The sequence below is a fragment of the Coptis chinensis genome, chromosome 9, assembly GCF_015680905.1.
Source record: "Coptis chinensis isolate HL-2020 chromosome 9, ASM1568090v1, whole genome shotgun sequence".
Classification (NCBI taxonomy): domain Eukaryota; kingdom Viridiplantae; phylum Streptophyta; class Magnoliopsida; order Ranunculales; family Ranunculaceae; genus Coptis; species Coptis chinensis.
Genome location: NC_141464.1, coordinates 31,295,880 through 31,320,133, shown reverse-complemented (window position 1 = coordinate 31,320,133; position 24,254 = coordinate 31,295,880). Strand labels below are relative to the sequence as shown.

At 36.9% G+C, this 24,254-nt stretch overlaps 2 protein-coding genes and 1 pseudogene across 3 annotated transcripts; all 3 read left to right on the top strand.

Moving 5' to 3' along the window:
- The first annotated feature begins 798 nt into the window (after positions 1-798).
- Positions 799-2,641, top strand: LOC147475550 (putative amidase At4g34880). Its single transcript, XM_086584656.1, has 4 exons — positions 799-824; positions 1,364-1,606; positions 1,912-2,107; positions 2,207-2,641. Exons 2-4 carry the CDS (start codon positions 1,368-1,370, stop codon positions 2,330-2,332), a joined length of 561 nt encoding a protein of 186 aa, XP_086440782.1. The 5' UTR covers positions 799-824; positions 1,364-1,367; the 3' UTR covers positions 2,333-2,641.
- A 12,514-nt stretch (positions 2,642-15,155) lies between these two features.
- Positions 15,156-16,856, top strand: LOC147475549 (monosaccharide-sensing protein 2 pseudogene; annotated as a pseudogene). The gene is made up of 3 exons (XR_015209722.1): positions 15,156-15,227; positions 15,759-15,946; positions 16,546-16,856. The product of XR_015209722.1 is annotated as a monosaccharide-sensing protein 2 pseudogene (transcript).
- A 6,803-nt stretch (positions 16,857-23,659) lies between these two features.
- On the top strand, positions 23,660-24,022 carry LOC147475548 (uncharacterized). Its single transcript, XM_086585446.1, has one exon. The coding sequence runs from the start codon at positions 23,660-23,662 to the stop codon at positions 24,020-24,022; it is 363 nt and encodes a 120-aa protein (XP_086441572.1).
- Positions 24,023-24,254: the final 232 nt, after the last annotated feature.

Below are 24,254 nucleotides of genomic sequence, written 5' to 3'. Positions count from 1 at the left end.
GCGGGATACTAATCGCCAAGGGAAAAAAGGTTATTTCATTCGTGGAAAGAGCCAAGAAACAAGGGACACGTGGGCCTCGAAAAGTGGAAAAGCAGGCTCGATGCGCGTGCGCCGAAATGACAGGCTCGATGCACGTGCGGATCGAACATCGAGAGGAAATGATAGCGCACGTGCCATGGGTGCACGTGCCATAGAGGTAAAAGAAAGGGGGAGACTTTTCTCGGTCTCGTAGTTTATCCGCGGACTTAAAATGATATCGCGGAATATCAAACGGGACCGAGAGGGGCATCTGTATAGGACATATTCATGACACGTGGAGTTATAGGTGGCAAGTGGGTTGTATGCCAGGTAGCAAAGAAGAGACCTAGTGTAACGGATCGTGTCCGCGGTAATACAATCTAGAGAGTCGGCCCTAAGATGGCCAGAGAAGGAGTGGGAGCGACGAATCAAGTTCGGGAATAGATACATCGCGGAACCTAGCGAGGCATAGGATTCCGCGAAGTGTTAGGGCCTGAATGAAGGTGGATTAAGGAAAGAGGCAGGAGGAGCACAGTAGCTAGAACACGATGACTAGGGAGACGGTTGGACAAAGGGGGAGACGTGGGACATGAAAAAGATCATGGAGAGCGGTTAGAGAAGATGGAGCGGTTGGAGAAAGAGAGCGGTTATGGGGTATAAAGGCAAGAGAGAGAGATGAGGAGAGGGAGAGAAAAAAAAGAAGAAGAGGAGTGTAGAGAGATTAAGTGAGAGAGAGAGTCTGAGATCTTAGTGGTTGTAAAATCAGTTCATACAATCCCAATCTCTCCTAGACAAGACACCGTTGGGTACGTCGTACGTGAACTAAACATCTTTACTAATTTCAGGAACCAGGGGGCCCTTTCTGTAACATGTGTCCCACACTCCTACATGACGCAATAGGGCAACACTGCCGTAATTAAATTAGCTAGAAAAATCGCCAGACTATAAGGATTTGCAATTTTGCACCCCCAAAATACTTACAGAAGCTTTATACACCCCCAGTTCAATTGTGGGTTGCATATACACTTACACCACCAGGCTCTGAATCCTGGTTCCGCCACCTGTCTAACGATACGCTGCAGGCGGTACTGCAGTAGGCAACACACAATCCATCTGGGCGGATATGGCAAAAATTAACATCATGCCAATAAAATGCGTTGGTGTATTTGTTGTCTCATGATATGTTTTGTTGTTTTCGCGAGTAGTAATAAAAATTGGTGCGTGTAATTTGACAAATTGTTCTTGTTCAAAATCCAATATCGACTTTGGATTGATCCAACAGTTGAAACTTTGAATGGTTTGGGCATTCTGGAAATATCACTTTTAACAAAGAATTTGGTTCCAGGCCTATGTGCAGAACGGTAGCTGATGCAGTTTATGTACTGGATGCAATCGTAGGGTTTGATGGTAGGGATGCCGATGCAACTAGAAAAGCTTCGAAATTCATTCCACATGGAGGCTACAGACAATTTTTCAAGCCAGATGGGCTTAAGGGGAAGAGATTGGGCATAATGAGGGATCCTTTCTTTAATTCTGTTATCGGTACTGTTATCACACAAGCTTTCAAACACCATTTCAACACGCTAAGGTACGAAACAACCTAGTGCACGAGATTGCCATAAAGACCAAAACAGAATACATACGGTCTTGTATTTCCACACCACATGAAATAAGTCATTCTTTCAAGTGCAAAAGTTGAAAAATCCTATAAAAACCATTTCGCGTGGTGTGGATATATTAATAGGACCTTACGCATTACTAAGTACACACCACCACATAAGAGAAAGGAAAGCTTCCATATGACATGATAAACTACTATTTGTGTAGTATATAATTATAATTTTGAAATACTGATTCATAATGTTTTAATTTTATTCTATTGTATAACTCTAGAAAAGGAGGTGCAGTTCTGGTAGACGATGTGAAATTAAGCAACATGGACATTATTTCGAATGTCAGTTATGGTGAACAAGTGGCAATGCTCCTAGAGTTCAAGTCATCCATCGATGCTTACCTCAAAGAGCTTGTGGCTTCTCCAGTGAGATCATTGGCAGATTTAATAACATTCAATAATAAGTTTTCAAAGTTGGTAAGATCAGTTGTGTTCACAATATTTAGATTAGATTATGAGACTATCAAATACTAATGGCCTAAAGGTCTAATGATCAATAAAAAAATTTATCCTCAGGAAATGATTAATGAATATGGTCAAGACTATTTTCTAGCAGCTCAGATGATAAATGGGACAGTGAACGTGGAAAAACAACTTCGGAAGATTTTTGAGAAATTCTCCAGAGAAGGGTTAGAGGAGTAGATGAGGAAGAAGAGATACGTAATTGAATTTCGCCTTTCAAAAAAAAAAAAATGAGGAAGAAGAAGTTAGATGCAGTGGTGACTCCTGGATCTGATATTTCTTCTGTTCTCGCCATAGGTGGATTTCCAGGAATTAGCGTTCCAGCTGGATTCGACAAGAAAGGAGTGCCGTTTGGTATCTGTTTTGGAGGGCTAAAGGGTTCAGAACCCAAGTTAATAGAGATTGCTTATGCTTTTGAACAGGCAACAAATGTCAGGAAACCTCCTTCTTTTAAACCTTAAAATCATAAAGTACTAGTTTGAATTTGAACCTTCGCCCAAAATTTCGATATCGGTTAATATATCCGTGTCCCAAAAACTGAAATATATCGGATATCTCGGTTTTTTTGGTGACCAGTCCAAAGTTTCTAAAATATCAGATATCTCACCGATATATCTCGAATATCTCAGATATCTCGCCGATATATATATATCTCGGATATATCGGATATTTCGGAAATTTCAATATTAAGTTATTAACAATTGGTCAAAAAGTCAACTGATATATATCGATTATCTTGGAAATATCGATTATATCGGCGATATAAATTTTCATATCGGAAATTCTAATATATCTCGGAAAAAAAAGGATTCAATATTCGGTAGATATATATTGGAAATATCGATATCAGTGTACCAATTTACAGAGATATATTGGCGAGATATCAGATATCTCGACGATATTTTGGGCCATGATTTGAACTAGTGTGTCCTTATCGAAAAAAAAAAAAGATTTGATAGTGTGTCATATTGTCATGTACTCTAAATACCACAAAAAGATTGCCGTCTTGGTGCTTCGAATAGAATATGGTATCTATCTCTATAACTTAATATGGCAATCCGAAACAACTCCATGTATTCCGTACACATCAAACAATGGAACGTGAGAGCCTTGACTCTTGAATAGTGGAATTTGGCCGATGAGGTAGAACAACAAATGTAGTACACTTACCAGAGTAACAGTGTTAGCACTTAGTCAACAAATTAGTACAACTTTCTGAGATGCGCACATCGCCTATCACTAACAATTTTCAAAGGGGTCGTGATGTTGTCATGATTGTGCAAATAGTCATTTGGCCTTGACATGGCGCCTTTTGAGGCAGCACTTGGTGCTTGACTGGTGACAGAAATATTAGCTAATTGTACCAATCCGCACTTGTAAAACAAGAAAAAATTCGGACGCTTCATTCTTGTACAGTAGGTAGTTTGTCTCCATGAAATGTCCAGATCACATAACTTTGGTTCCACCAATTTTAAACATTTTTTGTCCGTTACAGTCAACCTTATATGTGTTCCTGTTGGAAACTTCAATGATGTACTTAAACGCAGCAATTTCACTCATTAAATCGCCATTTGAGCTAAGGTACCATGGCGTTCCCTCACCCTATCCTCAGCTTTCTCATTCTTACATCCACAATACTAACATTGATCAGTCAAACAACGCTATGTGCCACACACACTCATCAGTTCTCAATCAAAGAAGCAACCACAAGTGAAATACAAAACCAATTCAAACAGAACAAACTCACTTCAAAACAACTGGTTAAGTTCTACCTCGACAAGATTCACAAACTCTACTCAATTGTTAACGGTGTCATGGGCAAATATCGTCAACACGATATTCAAGCCCAAATATCGTAATTAACTAGAAATATCGACATGACTGTCGATATTTCGCACATAAGTTTGTATGTTGCACGTTCAAAGCAGGAAAAGGAGGAGGAAGAAGAGAATGGACACGTGGCAGGAAATGATTGGGCAAGACTACAACTGGAACACTATATAAAAACTGAAAGGAGGAAGAAAAAATTCATTTGATTCATTCCACAAAAATCTGTAAAAAAGAGAGAGAAAAAGGGAAACTTGTAACCGCCATTGTTGATCAATACAAAAACTTATTTCATTATCATTCCAATCCTTAATCTTCATTAGTTCATCAGTTCTTTCTAATTGATCTTAGATAGTTTTCCAGAACACTACATTGGCGCCGTTTGTGATTCAAAGACAAGAAAAGATCTTTCTTTTCTTCTTTCTTTGGAGATCGAACATCTTAATTGGTTGTGTTCAAGAAGATTCTTTGAGATCAGCAAAGTTGGGTAAGGAGATATTCATTTTCTTAGTTGGTTGTGTTTCAGAAGATTCGGTGATATCAGAAAAGTTGTCAAGATGCTTCCAAAGCGTGCTACAACAACTAAAGCAATGATGGTGAATGAAGGAAATACTTCTCATGCTGCGTCTAAGAATGAGGAACAAAGAACAAGGCGATCAACAAGTAGATTGATAGAAGAAGTAGAGGAGATACATGGAGAAGAGGTGTCTTTGAAAGCTTTGTTGAAAAGGTTGGATGATTTGGAAAAGCATAACAAACTTTTAATGGCTGAAAATAAAGCTGTGAGAGAAGAGAATGAGAAGCGTGCAGAAGATGCAATGTATGAGAAAGATGGAGAAGAGTTGAGTTCAGGCACTCCAGTGGTGAGGAAGAGTCATGTCGAGGAAATGAGGAAAAACCACCATGAAGAGGTGCAATCGGTAGTGAAGTCGACGCCAAAGACAGTGCAAGAGGAAGAGGTAAAAATGCCAATCACGAAGGAAATGGTGCAGGAGATGATGCAGAGGCAGTTTGGTGACCAGCTCCTGGAAAAGGTATCAGCCTCGATTCGTAAACTGGCAGACGATGTAAGTAGAAACCCATTGAAAAAGGAAGTCGAGAGGGTGTCGTGTCTCCAAAGTTCAAGAATCCAAAATTCGCTCAATATGATGGGACTACTGATCCCATGGACCATCTCTCTAGCTATCGGCATTAGTTTTCGATATATCAAGGCACAGAGTATTGGGATTTTGTATTATGTCGATCATTTTCTTCAAGCCTTAAAGGCAAGGCACTAAAGTGGTTCTGTACAATTCCCGAGGGGACTATTGCGTATTTTCGTGAAATCGAAGAAAGATTCCTCACCAACTATGGTCACCAAAGGGTAAAGCCGAAATAGGTGTCGGTATTATTCCGGTTGAAACAAGGAAAGAAGGAGTCATTGAAGGATTTCTTGGCCAGGTTCAAATCCGAAACTCGATTAGTGGAAAGGCTAGACGAGTCTAAGATGACAGCTGTCATGGCTTTCCAAACAGGTGTGACACTTGGATCATTTATGCACAAATATCTCTTGTGAAAGAAAGTTAAAAGTCTACAAGAGTTGTATGACAAGCTGATAAAGATATTAGAGTGGAAGAAGGGTTGAAAGCAGCCACGATGCAAACTGTCTTACAAGTGTTAGAGACGGGGAAAAGAGATAAGGATAACGATGATTGACATGAGAGTCGAGACACATCGAGGTCAGATAACAAAAGACCTCAAGAGCATTGTACGTACAAACCGAGATAATCAACCACAACAAAGAAAGAAGTATGAGAGAACACTGAAAGAGGAACTGGATCCCAGTAATTTCATTGCCATCAATTCCACACCAGCAGATATATTAAGGAGGATAGCAAAAAAAGATTTCATGACTTGGCCGAAACACACTCTCAGGGAGGTGAAAGGTAGGCCTTACTGTCAATTCCACAAGATTGAGAACCATGAGACTAATAGGTGTTTGCAGCTATTAAAAGAAATTGATAAGCTAATGAATGATGGGGAGTTGAGAGAGTTTAAGGCTGATGTCAGACCTACAGAAATGGCAACTATCCATGAGAAGCCACATGAAGTAATAAACATGATCTACAAAGGGGAAATTCCACAGAAAAAAATCCTTCGAGATAAAATAGGAAGATTTCAACGGTGAAAGAAGTGCTCGAGGTCAATGTCGAGCCAATTCTGGTGAATCAGAAGCTGGTATCGACTAGCATTCTAGGAGCAATTATGTTCGTACCAGATGACATGTCGAAGGTGATATTACCACATGATAACGCATTGTTAATCACTTTGCGTATCTCTTGCTACGATGTGCAGAAAATATTAGTGGACTGCGGTAGTTCAGTAAATATTCTATTTTGGAAAGCATTCAAAAGAATTGGTCTCGATGAGACTCATTTAAAAGCTCCGCAGTTCAGCTTATATGGGTTTAATGGAAGTTTTACCAAGCCAGCTGGAGAGATAAAATTTCCAGTTCGGGCTGGGCCTCAAACTGTGATGACAAAATTTGTAGTCATTAAACACCATTCTGATCACAATGCCATATTGGGAAGGAAATAAATACATGACATGCGTGCGGTGCCCAGTACATTCGATCAAGTCATCCGATTCCTAACATCATACGGATTGCATGAAATTAGGGGTGATCAGTCGGAGTAATAAAAGTGTAATTTCGTCACGGTAAAGGGAATGATGAAGGGAAAAAGCCAAGACACTGGGGGCATCTTGGAAAGCTCTAACTAGCAGTTACAGCAAGCTTTACCTGTTGACACCGATATGTAGATACATGAGCAGGTAAAGTTCACACAAGAGCTAAAGCAAAATGATGAAACCCCTTGGAAAGAAAAACAATAGAGGTGGTGGAGAAAATTGATATTGGTACAGGAGAAAGGGAACGTCATACGCTCATTGGTACAGAAATGCATGCCACAATAAGAAATGAGTTGATGGTATTTTTGAAAAAAAATCAGGATGTTTTTGCATGGTCAATGTCGGACCTCACCAGTATCGATCCAACTATCTATTCACACAAGCTGAATATGGAAGAAAATGCAATTCCAGTCCATCAAAAGCATTGAAAGGTTAGATCGATATATGAAGAAGCGGTGCAAGCCGAGATACAGAAGATGTTAAATAATGGCATAATCAGAGAAGTGGAACATTCTCAATGGGTGGCAAACATAGTAGTAGTGCCCAAGAAATATGGTAGAGTCCGAATTTGTGTCGACTTTACTGATGTAAATAAGAAGTGTCCTACAAATCATTATCCCATGCCAAGAATCGATGAGTTGGTTGATCGAACAGCTGGTTTCGAGTTGATCAGTTTTTGTGATGGTTATTTGGGATATTTTTAGATTCTAAAGGCTATTATAGACCAACTAAAAACGGCGTTCATCGTTAATAGAGGTATATATTGTTTCATTAGAATGCCATTTGGATTGAAAAATGTTGGAGCCACTTATCAAAGGTTTTTTTTTTGAAGAAGCTAGAGGTTAGGCAGACCTCAACCTGTATTAATAAAAATCATGTTCTCAAGTACAGTTTCCCTTGTGCATCCTCCTTTATAATATCTGGTAGTGCATAGCCTATAGGAGGCAGGAAATACAAAAGAGAATCCTCATGATCCTTGCTCATCTTAAAGAAGTAGTCGGCGACTTGATTTGCTTCCCCGAACACATGCTTGAAGTCCACCCATTCAAACTATTGTTTCAAACAGTCGATAGTAACCACTAAGTTAAGGTAGTACCAAGGCGGCTCCTCTGTACCAGTAATACCTCCTACTGCACCCTTAGAATCAGAGCATACACTAATTCGTCTAGCTCCTATCTGAAGTGCTCCCTTCATTCCAGCCTCAACTGCCAACAACTCTTGGGTGATTACTGATCTTTTAGTCGAACTCCTTATAAAAGCAAGCTTAACGGCACCAAACTCATCTCTGATAGCACCGCCAAATCCATTAGAATCTTCTGATACAGACCCATCAATGTTGACTACTAATTCACCTGGCTGCGGCTTAGACCATTTGCACCAGATAGGGGCGCGTGAAGTGAATTGAACTTGAATTTCGATCCTGTCAAGTAGAACTTTGGCAGCCATTGTTTCAGGCACTTCTGTCAGCATAGTTTGAAGATATGTCTTCATCTCCTTCTTGATTTTTGCACATACTTGGGCATCAGGGTGTCTTTTTTGCTGGAACCTCCTCAAATTCCTCTCAATCCAGATGGCATATATAGTGGTAGAGGTTACTGCTCTAGCAATTTCAGATTCGATAGGCATTTCAAAATATCCTTAGGATGCTATACCACTCGACAGTTGATGCTTTCACCTGAGTGTTCAATCCCAGCCATCCTTTCACCCGCAAACCAAACATCTTTTGTATATGGGCAATCAAAGAAGATGTGTTTGGAATGCTCCCTTGAAGCATTGCAGAAATAACATAGCGAGTGGTGAATAATATTCTTCTTAACCAGTTGATCCTGAGTGGGTAAGCAATTCGCAAACAGCTGCCAACTAGTAAAAAAGTGTTTCGGTACAACCAACTTACCCCAAACCACTCGATACCATTTAACTCTTGGTCTGAGCTACTTTAGCACCATATACACTGATTTGACCGTGAATCTACCTGCAGCAGTCGGTGTCCAGATGACTTGGTCCTGCTGAAACATATGGTTGATTTTGGTGCCCTCTATCTTCTTTTTCAGAGCACTATTTGGCAGACTGGAGACAAGGTGGTTCCATCTACCATCAGAAATGAGCTCGTTGACCAAGGCAGTGTGAGGGACCTGTAGCAGTTGTACTACTTCAGTCCATTATATGAGAGGAGTGTCATGGCACTAAGGGTCATGCCATACATATGTTTGCTAGCCTCTCGCTATTTGGTGTCGAACAAGCTTCTGCGCAGGTTTAGGACTCTTTAAGACATTTCTCCAAACCCAAGAACAATCAGCTGGGATTTCCATCATCTAGAAGTGTTGCTTCCTGACATGATGTTGAACTGTCCATTTGACCCATAAAGAGTCCTCGTAACTTGCAATCTTGAACACAAGGCCACAGTAGGCAGCCTTATTCCACATTATGGGATCCACAATTCCCAATCCTCCCTAGTCTTTATCCATTCTAATGAGAGAGTGGCTAGCATGGTGCATCTTCGGTGTCATGTCTGGTCCTGCCCAGAGGAATCGATTACAAATCTTAGCAATATCGCTCAAAGTTTTTTTGAATAAGATAAACCTTCGAGCCCAGTAAACATTAAGAGAGGATAAGACTGATTGAATCAATTGTAGCCTTCCCGCATGAGTGAGAGCTTTATTCTTCCAATTAGATATCTTCTTGGTAACTATTTCTGTCAGAGGTAGACATTCTTTAATCCCCATTCTTGCTGCAGTGAGTGGCAATCCTAGATACGTTACTGGGGGCTGTACTAGCTGCACTTCCATAATATCTACCAATTCCTGAGCTTCATGATTACTCATACTTCCAGCAAGGAGGGTAGTCTTCTATCTACTTAACTTCAGACCAGTGCACTCAGAGAATTCATCAATAGACTTCTTCACTGCTCTCACTATCGTAACATCCCCTTTACAGAACACCAAGACATCATCGACAAAACATAGATGTGTAATGTCTAGTTTCTTACATTTAGAGTGGTAAGAAAATTCTTTTGCCATAACACTACGGTTCAACATTCCTCCAAGTACCTCCATGACAAGGACAAATAAGTAGGGTGATATGGGGTCCCCTTGTTTGAGCGACCTACATCCAGCAAAGTAGCCCTGAGGTGTATCATTAACTATAATAGAATAGTATGGTGTGGAATAGCACATCTTTGTCCAGTCATTGAATTTCTCATGGAATCTAAATCTTGCCATTGCTTTCTTAATAGTCTGCCAATTGAATGTGTCATATGCTTTAGTAATATCAACCTTGATGGAGCATCTTTTAGATCCATGTGCACGATTATAGCTTCTGATAAGCTCATGAGCCAGCAGGAGGTTGTCTTGGATCGATCTGCCAGAGATGAATGCAGATTGTTGCATGGAGATGATGTCAGGCATATACGGCTTCATTCTATTAGTGAGTAGCTTTGATACACTTATAGATGACATTGCAACAGGCAATATGCCTAAACTCTTCTACTCTTAAGGGAGTTGCACATTTTGGGATGAGACAGATGTGGGTAGAGTTGACTCCTCTATTAATAAACTTCAATGCAAACACAGATGTAACAACTTTGACAAACTCCTCCTTCACATGCTGCTTGTTCTTTTTGAAGAAAAATGAATTGAAGCCATCAGGCCCTGGGGCCTTGTTATCTTCCATTTCAAACAAGGCTAGCTATACTTCTGCCTTTATAAAATCTTGCACCATAAGCTTTGACTCATATGTAGTAAGCACCCTTGGGAAGTGGAGACCCTCAAGGATTGCAGAATCACATCGAACAGGGCCGGCTGTCCCAACAAGCCTTTGCAGTAGTCAACAAATGCTCCTAATACTCCCATATGACCTTCCCTTCTAACACCAGTTGGATCTTGAACTGCTCATATAAGGTTCCTGCCTTTTCTCTCTTTAAGCATCTTGTGGAAAAATTCAGTGCATTTATCCCCGTACTTCATCCAATCACATTTGGTTCTATGTCGGAGGTCCTCCCCTTCCATAATAATAAGCTGACAAAGAGTGGTCCTGGGTTCCTTCTCTCGTTTGCATAAAAGACTATCTATGGGATTGCTTTGTTAAGCTTTTTGGATGCTCTTGAGCTTTGTCCTTGCTTCTTCTGTCTGCTTAGTTAAATATGAGCTGTAGAATTTTGCCTATCCTTTAAGCTTACTCTTCAGCTTCTTCAGTTTTTAGGTTAGGATGTACATAGGGCACCCAAACACTACTTCATTCCAGCATGCCAGAAAGGTGGCTAAAAAGTCAGGATGTAGAATCTAAAAATTACTGAATTTGAAAGGGAGACTTGCAGAGACATTATTCAAGATAATAATGATAATAGGTGAGTGGTCAGAAGTGCCAGGTGGCAAGAATTCAGCAAACGAGTAGGAAAAAGAAGAGCTCCAAGAGCTATTGACCAAGCACCTATCAATTTTAGACCACTTTCTGGCAAAGTTGATCCAAGTGTAGAAACCCTCGGTAGCTTTGAGGTCATACAGTTCAGCTTGAACAAGACAATCATAAAAGGGGCCTGTCTCCCGAGCATGCACCACCTCTCCACCAATACGTTCAAAGGAGTACAAAACATTGTTAAAATCTCCAGCAACACACCACTCACCCTGAAATCCAGAATGAATAGAGCAAATATCACTCTATAACCTCAGTCTATGAGCACTCGAGTTGCTTGCATATACCATAGTTAAGAAGAACGATTTCAATCTTACAGTGAATAAGCTTATCTGTTTCCATAATTTTCAACAAAGAGATAATGCCCGGGTCCCAAGATAGCCATACTCGACCACTAGAACTACTAATGTAATTGTTAACATAAGCCCATGAAGGGCAACAGATGTTGCTGATGGACTAAAACTTCTAAATCTTGACTTTAGTTTCCAACATACCAAAGAGGCATAGTTTATTCACATTTCTAAAACTATTCATGTATCTAGCTTTATTAGTGTCATTAAGTCCCCGCACATTCCAAATAGCAAGCTTCGACATTACTAATATTTGTGTTTTCCTTTACTACTCGAGCCCTTGTTCTTTTCTTTCCCTTTTTAAAAGGTTAGTAGAAAAGATGTTTAAGAAGCTCATCAAGCGAATTGTTGAGGTCTATGATAAGTGCTCAAAAGTAATGATTTATAACCCTAATTATGTGTATGTTAGTCTCCATTTTATATTTAAATATTCTAATATGATGCAATTTGAGTTTTTGCAAGTCAAAGAACCTAAATGTGAAATATGGAGGGAAAAGAAGTCAAACAAGTCAAAAAGGAGTTATTGGGAATTACAGCTAAAGGCCTAGGGCAAAAATGTCATATTTGTCTCCATAAGTGCCAAGCCTAATGGGACTCTAAAAGAGGATAATAATTGAGTTAGAAGAGTCTTCAATCTGATCTCAAAGCCTTAATTTCGACTTCATACGAAGATGAGATCAACATGGAAAAGAAGTCAGACTTTCACAAGAATTAGGAAACTGAAAGATGTCAGAAGCTGCAGCTTGGGAAATAGCCCGCAGGGCAAAGTGGGCCACGTCCAACTTCGGTCCAACTGAATCTAACTTTTCCAGGATTGCTTCTAGAAAGATTACAGAGAGTTTGACACCAAATAAACATAGGATTCGGATCTCTTTCCAGACGAGCATGTAAGCTAATATATAAGGCACAAAAATCTCAGTTTACATCATCTAGGAAATTTAGTGTTTGCATCTTAGATCTAGAATTAAGGGAGAAGAAAGTTCAGACCTTTTCACCATTAATAGCTATAAAGATTATTCATTTTCATATTGTGTTCATAGCATAGTATGAGGGGCTAATCTCCCTTCTCTTGGGAGGGGAGATGAAGCCTTTTTCGTATGTTTTAGTTTAGTTCTTCTTCTATCATGTTTTAGTTTAAATCCCTCATTGAGTTTCTTTTTATTCGTCCATTGATCTAACGCTCCTGTAGAGGTTAGGAGGTCTTAGGGTAATTTAAGATTGTGTAGAGCCAAATACCACAAACCCTATATTCTTTTCTTCTAGTTTTTAGTGTTATAGTGTGATGATTGGATTCTTTATGGCACCTCAATTAGTTGTATGGTTAATGCCACATGTGGATTTTCCATGGCACCTAGAGTTGTATATTGAATGCCACTTAAAACACAATTTGGTTAGATATAAGATATCATTAGAGATTGAAGAAGTATTTGATGGAAAGATAGAAAGCACGTTGAAAGCCACATATTATCATCATGGTTATGAGCATAAGGTTTGTAGGTATGGTGAGTTTCTATTGGTGATTTATATTAAGCATGATAGTTTGATCTATTAGAGTAATTCTATGATTTTAGTGGATTCATCGCTCCCAAGATATTCTCTCTCTTGATTCATATTCATATATTTAATTTAGTTTATTTTATGCATATTTTAAATCTCAAACCAAATCAACTATATATTCTGCATTACTTAGCCACATCTTTTACTTACATCCATTAGAGTAATTTAGATTAGGAACTTCTATTATAATCAACTAGTTATTTAGAGTAGGATTGATACCTTGCTAGTCACTATACTAATTAATATTTAATAGGCTAAGTAAGATTTGCAAAAGATATGTAACACAAACAACGACATAAATAATAACGTGTTGCGTGCTTTTTCAATGGCGCCGCTGCCCGCTCTAAAGTGATTAGGTGATATAATATTTAATTTAGTTTACTTTAATTTAGAAATTCATATAGTATAAATTGTATATTTAGCATAATTAGATTAATTTAGCATACTTCAATTAGATTTGCATAATAGAAAGTATTTTCATAAAGTTTAGTGTTTGTTTAACAGAAAAGAATAGTATAGAAAACATATTTATAAATTGCAAAAAATTCTAAAATTTTACAGAGTTGATCTGTACTGTATCGGTAATTTATTGAAATTTTTTGGAATTTTTAGTACTTGTCTTACCTGAGTAACTAACATCATCTTTGCAGTACTTCATTTTCATTTTTCAGGACGCAAGCATCTGTAAAAACAGTCCAGAAGAGTTATTTGCACATTATCAAAAATTCTAAATTTTTTACAGGAGGAACATCGATTCGTCAGGAGCTTTCCGTAAAAATTTGAGTATTTTTTGACCTGTTTTGACCACTTAACTAGTTGCTTGTTTTCAGTGTGTTTCTACAGCTTTTCAGGACCAAGGTCTCTGGAAGAGCTGTCGAGAAGAAGGATTTGTAAAACTTCAAATAATCCAAAATTTTTACAGGATCATTCCTGACACGTCAGGAGACTCCAGTAAAAATTTCGTGATTTTTAGTTATCTTTTACTTATTTATTCAATCGATTGTTTACAGTGTGTGCAGAAAACTTTTCACTGGACTCTGCAGGATTTAACAGTACAGAAGAGGGACTTAGCAAGCTCTGATTGCTCTGAAATTTTGTAGGATACTTTCTGGACGTATCAGGTAGCTGCTATAAAAATTTCAAATTTTTTGGACTTGTTTTGCTTGCTGTAACAGTAAGTGCTTCTCTTCCACCGTGAATCCCCTGTTAGCGGTTTCATAATTATCATTAATAGTTAGCATCATATAGTTTGATAATATAATTTAGTTAATTAAGTGCATATTAGATTATTTTATATAGCTTTATTATCTAGTGCATGAAAACTTGGTTTAAAGTGATTCCATCGTAAAACGCTTTAATCGGAAGAGAGCTAATTCTTGTAACAATCTTCCAATTCGGTTTTGGAGGAGACCACACCATCAAACTCGGGGATCGATTCGATTCGAAACACACACACCACTAGTAAACTTAGAGGATACACCAGAGAGAGTACCATTAGCCGCCATGGCTGATCAAAGAACTCTTAGCACCTTGTTTCAACCTATCGCGGATCAACCACCAAACTGCATAGTGATGCCCGACAATAACAATAACTATGAGATTAAGCCCACCATTCTTAATATGTTGCCAAGATATTATAGAAAACCAAATGAAGAACCGTATAATCATCTGAGTAAGTTCTTGAGCATATTAAGTACTTTTAAAGCACCTCATCTTTCCCCTGAAGAGACTAGATTAAGGTTGTTCCCCTTGACTTTTGAAGATACCGCACTACGTTGGTATAGATCCCTACCCTCTAATTCTATAACTACTTGGGAGCAACTATCACAAAAGTTTATGAAACAATATTACCCTTTACGTAAAACTGAAGCCATGCAATTGGCTATTTCAACTTTCAAAGGAAAACCTAATGAAGAGTTTCATACAACATGGGATAGATTTAATGATTTACTTGTCCGGTGTCCACATCATGGTTTTGACATACTTAACATCGTACATTACTTTATAAAAGGTCTTTCACCTATGAACCGTCAGTTAATTGAATCAATGAATGGAGGAAGATTTACTAGTCTTACTCCCCGATGAAGCATACACTTTTTGCAAAACTTTTCTCGAGTTCTAAGGATTGGGCCAATAGTAGTGACCATGAGGACATGGCACGGGTAGATAGGGGGATAAGTTTTAATAAACCAGGTATGTATAAGGTTTTAGAGCCAGGAGTGAAGCTTACTTTGTTTGCTGGCATAGGAATTCAAATCCTTCAGCAGGTGAGAGAATAGTTTCTACTGAAATCCTTTAGAAGTTTTGTTATCTATTGTAACATGTGTCTGGATGAAGCTCATATCTAGGTTGCATTTGTTTTATGGATCTCCCAACTCAGCACCTGAGAAGTTCATAGTCTCTTTGGCTGCAGAAATTGTACTTGATTTTTTGCTTTCTTGTTTTAAGAAGAAAATAGGAAGCTCTTGCATAAAGAATCTTTATATGCCAATAGGCCGAGTGACTATAATCTTTATTCTTAAAAATATGTTAGCATAAAGAACTTTGTTCATTTGAGAGCACAGATACGGATGGAAACTTGTGAGCTTCCTTTGAGCTCATAGGACAGTGGGAATTATGTTCAATTAGGTGTGGTGTTTGTTTTGCAGCCCGTCTTTGTTCCTTTTTTTTTACTTTTGATTTTAACAATTTTGAAGAAAATTAGTTACTGTAATCAGTTTTATATAAGGGGGGCCAAAGTTTATGTTTTTAATGACCCTCTGTTTTCTGACAAACTTTTATGCATATTTATTTTGCAGTTTTCTAGCATAAATGGAGTCCTATACTACACCCCTCAGATTCTTGAGCTAGCAGGAGTTGGAGTTCTTCTCTCAAACATGGGAATCAGTTCAGATTTTGCATCTCTACTTGTTAGTGTTGTGACTACCTTGTTGATGCTTCCTTGTATAACTGTTGCAATGAGGCTCATGGATATCTCAGGAAGAAGGTGATTCTTCTTCCCTCGTCCTTTTGTAGCATAATCCAATCAATTTTCCTTCCAGTGTCAGTTTTTCGCCGAATTTTTACCGTGTACACATCATTTTTTATTATACTTTATCGCTTTACCAGTCCGAAAAAGTCCATTCATATAAATGATTGTATCCTTGAGTAAAGTCGAGTCAGTGTGATGGTTTTGATATTTTTAAAGTAGTTAAACAACCAAGCGGAAGTATTTTATACTTAAATTTCGTAACTGTGAGACTAATATTATGCATAGATGATCAATAAGGTAATAAAGAGCTGTTTTACTGAACAAAAGAAACACATTAAATTTTCTACTTTCTCCATAATATTTTACTATGTAATCCTTAATCTTTCATTTTTTTTTTATTTTGCCGATTGGATATCAACATTGGCAAATGGGTGTAAGTGTATTTATATGTCTCTTGGTAGTGGTGCTGCATCATGTCTGGTGGCCTATCTTAGTGAAATTCTTGCTTTCTTAGTTGTGTTCACTGGATTTTAATTTTGACGTGACGAAACTATTATATTTTTGGTTTCACATTTTTTTTTGGATGATCTAATGGATAACATCTTAATGTGCAGATAATCTTACGTGAAAAAAGAAGTGGTATTATTTTTTGTGAAGAAATGGTGATAAGGAATTGCAAGAGGCTTACGATGAATCTAAATGCTATTAGTCAATTTTTAATTTTTTTGTGAAGACGGTTTCATTCGCAAATTACTTGATGGATGTTTAGAATTGTGATTGTTTAAGTTAATACTTTTATTGAGATGATTTTAGAAAAAAATTATGAAAATGGATGATGCAATTCTCTTTTGTTTCTACTTGAGTGAATTGACTTATTTTTATTTATTGAAATTTTGTTGTATTACATATTATTAAATAATTGATGTTCTAGTTGTTTTATTTTAGGTTTATTTGTTGAATGGTAATTGGATGGGAGGGGGACAAGTGAAAATTGTACAAATTGTGCAAAATTAATGACAATATTAGTAATGAAAATAGTTTCATATTTATTGTCTCTAGCGATGATTAGAATGTTGCTTAAAACATTCAAAATTCAAATATTTTAGAGTTTTGACGACGATAAAAACGTCGCTCAAACACTCGAAATTCAAATATTTTAGATTTTTGTAGACGATAACAATGTCGCTAAAAACACTAAAAATTCAGATATTTTAGACCTTTGACGACGATAAAAATGTTGCTAATAATACCAATTTTAAAAAAAAATTGGACTTGTAGCGATGATTAAAATGTCGCCAATAATACTAAAATTTTCAATTTTGGGCGTTTACCGACGATAGAAGCGTTGCTAAGTAAGGCCTCATTATCGATGATTTGGCAAATGTCGCAAAACATTCACCTTTTGCGACGTTATTGTATTGAAAACGCGAAAATAAATTAGCGACGAAATTCGGACAATGGCGACAGTTACCATCATCGTTGAAGGTGCCACATTTAGCGACGTTAAAAAAGCGCAGCTCAATATAATTGCCGACTATATCATTGGCTACGATGTGGAAACACTCCAAAAATCGTCGCTAAATATCATAGGTGACGTTTTATCAATATTCAGCAACGTTTATTTTTGTCGCTAAAGACCATATTTCTTGTAGTGAGAGTTGTTTGATAACAATGCCATAAACGGATTTTTTTAAAACAAGAATGCGAAAATTGGGGTTGGGACTGTCTCTTGTATTCTAAGGGTGATAAATGTCCTGAAAATATATTGTTTGATGTTTTTATGATTGTCGAATCGATTATGAGAAGGTGAGTGGCCTGGGAAAATGGAGTTGTAATGGGATAATGAAACCGAGTTTATTATCATAACTGATTTTCTGGTAGAAAAATTTGGACTCAGCTCACAGTTCCGCATTTTCTTAAAAACTATTTTTGATCACTCATGTATTTGATTGTCTATTATGGTTTTATCACTTTTATTTGTAGGCAGAGACAAATCTTGTATTCCGTGCAACAATGAAACTATTGATTTAAATTATTATTATTACTATTGATTTAAATTATTATTATTATTATTATTATTATTATTATTATTCATTGTTTATTTTTTTTTATTTTTTATTTTTCAGTCGTGTCATTTGTACATGTGACTCTTACATTCCACTTTAGCACATTTTCTCCGTCTTTTTAGAGACGTATCACTCTACAGATTGAGCACATGACAAATATTTAGTCGTTGTAGTAATTATTGATCCTTATAAATCATCACTCTTATTTGTTTTGTTAAGGATATAAATTCTACAGATTTTAGTTGATGTAATTTTGCATGCATTTAAGGTAATAACCCTCCTTTTCTCTGATTATTTCAATTATGGTAAGCTTTCAGTTATTTTATTTAGTCATTGAGGACAATGCCTAATTTAGTTAGGGGGGGTGAGAATTAAAATTTTGCAATATTTTAATTACAATATTTGGAAAGTTTATATGTGAATTATGGTGATTCTAGGTGAAAAGTATATTTTTATCGTTTAAACTGGCTAATGAAATAGGAAATTATAAGTCATGACCAGGATTAGTAAGACTTTTAGACTAAGTTTCTATTACTAGAAATAGATCTCACTGATAAAAGTCTTAGTCTAGAGTAAGTTCATATAATACACCACTAGAGGAATTTCAAATGAAAAAGCAACTTAAACTTCTACCAAACTAGAGGATTAGTACAGAGACTTGACCTGTGAGACTTGAGCCTTTCAATTTTAATTTCTTGGAGAGTCTTTATGTAAATCTGAGTCCAAGTTGACTCAACCATTTTTCAGTGCTTAAATTCGTTGTGTAGTCTCATTTATTCTTGATTTGGTCAATCACGAGGTGGCATCAACTGGGGAGATAGCCATTAGGTCTTGTAGTCTATTCAAAGCGGAATATCATACTGATAAGTCAAGTAGTGAACCAATCAGCCTTTATCCCACCTAGTAGGATTATCATATTAACCACTTTTGAGCCTTATATATTAAACCTTTAATTCTTAAACCAATCATCTTAAACCCAACTCCAGATAAGGAGTATATCCCATATTATTAGCCTTATCCATATTTCTGAGGATTTCTAAAGACTAAAGAGAAAGCTAGAACGAAGAAGATTTTTGAAGGAAATTTTACTAAAGTCAAATGAAGAAAATCATTCCTTTTGTTCAAAGAAAAAAAAAAAAGAAAAGAGAAAAAGAAAGAAAAGAAATATAAATAATTGAGCAAAAGTAGTGATAAAGGTCAAGTGTTGCAGTCTACAAGTGAAGAAAATTTCCAAGAAGGTCAAAAGCACAAAGTCTTTAGTATATTCTCAGAAATTTTTGAACCTTTTTACCCATTTCTTGTTAACCTGTCCTAAGCCCCGTTTTAATACCCAGACTTATCACTAAAGTATGATATGAAGTATAGAATAGGTGAGAGGATGCTAAAGTGAAGGACCCGACACTTCAAATGTGATTGACATTCGTTCCATGAGACTTTATTTATATATTTGAAAATTTCCGTCTTTCTGACTAAATATGTGGGATGTTCTATTTTTTTACTCATTTCCCTACATATGGAGGTAAAATAGAAAACTTATCTGAGAGAGACTTTCTTGTGAGTGTATGAAATGGTGAGATTTGAAGTCAAAATACTAATCCAAAGGTAAGGTAGAAATTTCGTTACTTGGAAAAGAGAAAGGAATCAAAATGGTTAAAAATGAATAAGCTCTAGTTAGGATGATTAGTCAGTCTTTTCTATCTTTATGAATAGAACCTTAGCCTAATGTTTTATGATAATGGGTATGATAAGTAATAACTTTTTGATTTAGACATTTTAACTGAAAAAGTTGTTTTATCTAGATTTCACCATAGTTCATATGTAAAATTGATTTTGTGGGTATATCAACTGAAAACCCTCACGAGGCTATAACTCATCCTTTAAGGGTAACTTAAAGGTTTAAGGCCTTATTGCATATGGTAAATGCAACCACGATGCCTGCGAAAGTGAGTTAGTTTATTATTTAATTAGTATTGTTAGCTTTGAACACTTCTCTAGTATAACATATATTTGCTAAGAGACTAGCAAAATGCTAGTTGGGGGTTGTGATAATTGCTCAAAAGTAATGATTTATAACCCCAATTATGTGTATGTTAGTCTCCATTTTATATTTAAATATTCTAATATGATGCAATTTGAGTTTTTGCAGGTCAAAGAACCTAAATGTGAAATATGGAGGGAAAAGAAGTCAAACAAGTCAAAAAGGAGTCATTGGGAATTACAGCTAAAGGCCTAAGGTAAAAATGTCATATTTGTCTCCATAAGTGCCAAGCCTAATGAGACTCTAAAAGAGGATAATAATTGAGTTAGAAGAGTATTCAATCTGATCTCAAAGCCTTAATTTCGACTTCATAGGAAGATGAGATCAACATGGAAAAGAAGTCAGACTTTCACAAGAATTAGGAAACTGAAAGCTGTCAGAAGCTGTAGCTTGGGAAATAGCCCGCAGGGCAAACTGGGCCACGTCCAACTTCGGTCCAACCGAATCTAACTTTTCTAGGATTGCTTCTAAAAAGATTACAGAGAGTTTGACACCAAATAAACATAGGATTCGGATCTCTATCCAAACGAGCATGTAAGCCAATATATAAGGCACAAAAATCTCAGTTTACATCATCTAGGAAATTTAGTGTTTGCATCTTAGATCTAGAATTAAGGGAGAAGAAAGTTCAGACCTTTTCACCATTAATAGCTATAAAGATTATTCATTTTCATATTGTGTTCATAGCATAGTATGAGGGGCTAATCTCCCTTCTCTTGGGAGGGGAGATGAAGCCTTTTTCGTATGTTTTAGTTTAGTTCTTCTTCTATCATGTTTTAGTTTAAATCCCTCATTGAGTTTCTTCTTATTCGTCCATTGATCTAATGCTCCTGTAGAGGTTAGGAGGTCTTACGGTAATTCAAGATTGTGTAGAGCCAAATACCACAAACCCTATATTCTTTTCTTCTAGTTTTTAGTGTTCTAGTGTGATGATTGGATTCTTTATGGCACCTCAATTAGTTGTATGGTTAATGTCACATGTGGATTTTCCATGGCACCTAGAGTTGTATATTGAATGCCACTTAAAGCACAATTTGGTTAGATATAAGATATCATTAGAGATTGAAGAAGTATTTGATGGAAAGATAGAAAGCACGTTGAAAGCCACATATTATCATCATGGTTATGAGCATAAGGTTTGTAGGTATGGTGAGTTTCTATTGGTGATTTATATTAAGCATGATAGTTTGATCTATTAGACTAATTCTATGATTTTGGTGGATTCATCTCTCCCAAGATATTCTCTCTCTTGATTCATATTCATATATTTAATTTAGTTTATTTTATGCATAGTTTAAATCTCAAACTAAATCAACTATATATTCTGCATTACTTAGCCACATCTTTTACTTGCATCCATTAGAGTAATTTAGATTAGGAACTTCTATTATAATCAACTAGTTATTTAGAGTAGGATTAATACCTTGCTAGCCACTATACTAATTAATATTTAATAGGCTAAGTAAGATTTGCAAAAGATACGTAACACAAACAACGACATAAATAATAACGTGTTGCGTGCTTTTTCAGTCTATATCGACGTTATGGTCATAAAGTCTATAAAAGTGGTAGATCATGTGAAGGACCTCGACACGGTATTCCGAATATTGCGAGAGTTTAATATGAAACTTAACCCAGAAAAATGTACTTTCGGGGTCAGCTATGGCAAATTTTTGGGATTTATTGTTACAAAGCGAGGCATCGATCCTAACCCTGATCAGATACGAGCGCTTCAGCAAATACCATCACCAACGACTAGAAAACAGATACAAAGGCTGATTGGAAGAATAGATGCGCTCAATATATTCATATCCAGAACTTCAGATCGATGTAAGCCACTTTTTAAGTTACTTAAAAAGAATACTAAATTTTGTAGGAATGAAGAATGTGAAGAAGCATTTTCTGAATTAAAGAAATATCTGCAAGAAATGCCGACGCTTACTAAATCAGATGAGGGAGAGAGTTTGCTTCTCTATTTGGCTATATCAGAATTTGCTATAAGTTTAGTGTTGGTAAAAGTTGAAAATGGTGTTAAAATACCAGTGTATTTTCAAAGTAAAACAATGCTCGAGGCAGAAACACAATATTCGACATTGGAGAAATACATTTTGGTGCTTTTATTCTCATCTCAGAGGCTGAAGCCGTATTTCCAATCACACTCTGTGATTGTGATGACGAATCTCGCATTAAAGCAGACTCTGGCAAAAACTGCCAAATCAGGAAGAATGTCAAAATGGTTAGTTCTAATAAATGAATTTGGTGTCAAATACTGAAACAGAGTATCGGAAAAGAGTCAGGTACTGGCTGATTTCTTGGTTGATTTCCCATGTGAGGATGTTAGCTGGGGCATGGAAGAGGAGGAGTTCTCAACGCTGCAAGAGCCTGATGATATTATCGATTCAGATGATCCATGGGCTGGAACAAATGGTTGGAAATTATTTGTAGATGGATCATCTGGGAGTAAGGGATGTGGCATCGGGGTTGTATTGGTTACACCCGAAAATCAAAGGCTCGAAACAGCAGTAACGTTAGGATTCCATGCTTCGAATAACGAGGCTGAATATGAAGATTTAATAGCTGGTCTCGAGATGGCTAAATCTCTTAAAGTGAAAGAATTGTCAATTTTTAGTGACTCAATGTTCGTGGTCAGCCAGATTAATGGAAGATATTCAGCAAAATGTGAAAACATGGTGGATTAATTATTTGAGTTTTATAAAGACTAAGTTGAAAGACTTTAGTAAAATAAGATTTCAACACCTCATTAGAAATAAAAATAGGCATGCAGACGCACTAGCCTACGTGGCGGCGATGCTAGAAAACACAGAGGGTCGCACTTTGCACATCGGTGTCTAGGAGAGGCCAAACATTGATGTCGACGAACCAAAGGTTATGGAAATTGATACACTAGGGGCGTCATGGATGGAAGTATATATATCACACTTATCTGATGATAAAGTACCTGAGGACAAAAATGAAGCCAGAAGAATCAAATCTGGAGCGTAAAGATATATATTGATTGATAATGAGCTATATCAAAATAATCCTGAAGGTCTGCATCTAAAATGCATATCACCGAAATAGGCACATTTAATCGTTGCAGAACTCCACGAAGGAGAATATGGAAACCATTCAGCGAGAAGATCATTGACAAACAAAATCACGATGCAAGGATATTTTTGGCCCCAGATGCGAAGAGATTGCCTTCGTTATGCTAAAAAGTGCATGCAATGCCAAATACATGGAAAGGCTATACACGTTCCAGCTGAGGAGTTGCACTGTGTGTCAAACCCATAGCCTTTTGCTCTATGGGGCATAGATATTGTTGGTCTTCTAGCACCTGGAAGAGGTAAAAGACGGTTCATGCTTGCGGTCATAGACTATTTCTCCAAGTGGGTAGAGGCCATAGCCTTACAACACATAAAGGAGCAGGATGTTATAAACTTTCTTTTCGAAAGAGTAATATGTCGATACGGATTGCCATATGCTATTATATCGGATAACGGGCCACAATTCGAAGGAGGAAAGGTTAAAGCTTTCTTGGAATCATACAAGGTGAATCATTTCACATCTGCGCCATATTATGCTTAGGGTAACGGGCAAGCAGAAGCTACAAATAAAACCATTATGGATAATATCAAGAAGAAGTTGGAAGACAAGAAAGGTCTCTGGGTGGATGAATTAAATAACGTTTTATGGGCTTATAGAACGACACCTCAAACTGCTACTGGTGAATCTCCTTTTACATTAGCTTATGGCATGGAAGCAGTAACCCCATCAGAAATGGTGGTATCGACATCCAAAACCAAAGTTTTAACGAATGGCCAAAATAATGAAGTAATGGCAGCAGAAGTCCTCAATCTCAAGGAAACAAGAGATCAGGCAAGATTAAGGCTCAACACATACCATAAGCAGCTCAAGAAAGCTTTCAACAAGAAAGTGAGAGAAAGACATTTTCAAGAAGGGGCTGGGAAACTGGCAGCAAGCTAGGATGGGCCTTACATCATTCATAAAGTGGGAGTCAATGGAGCTTACTACTTAAAAATGGCTAAAGGTGTAATATTACCAAAGCCAAAAAATGTAAGCAATTTGAAAGCATTTTATCAATAAAGAATATTCTAAATATCATGATGTATTGTTTCAAAGTTATACATTCAATAAAGAGATTGTTATTCCCAAAATAAATTATCTATACAAATATCGCAGATTTGCATATCTCTAG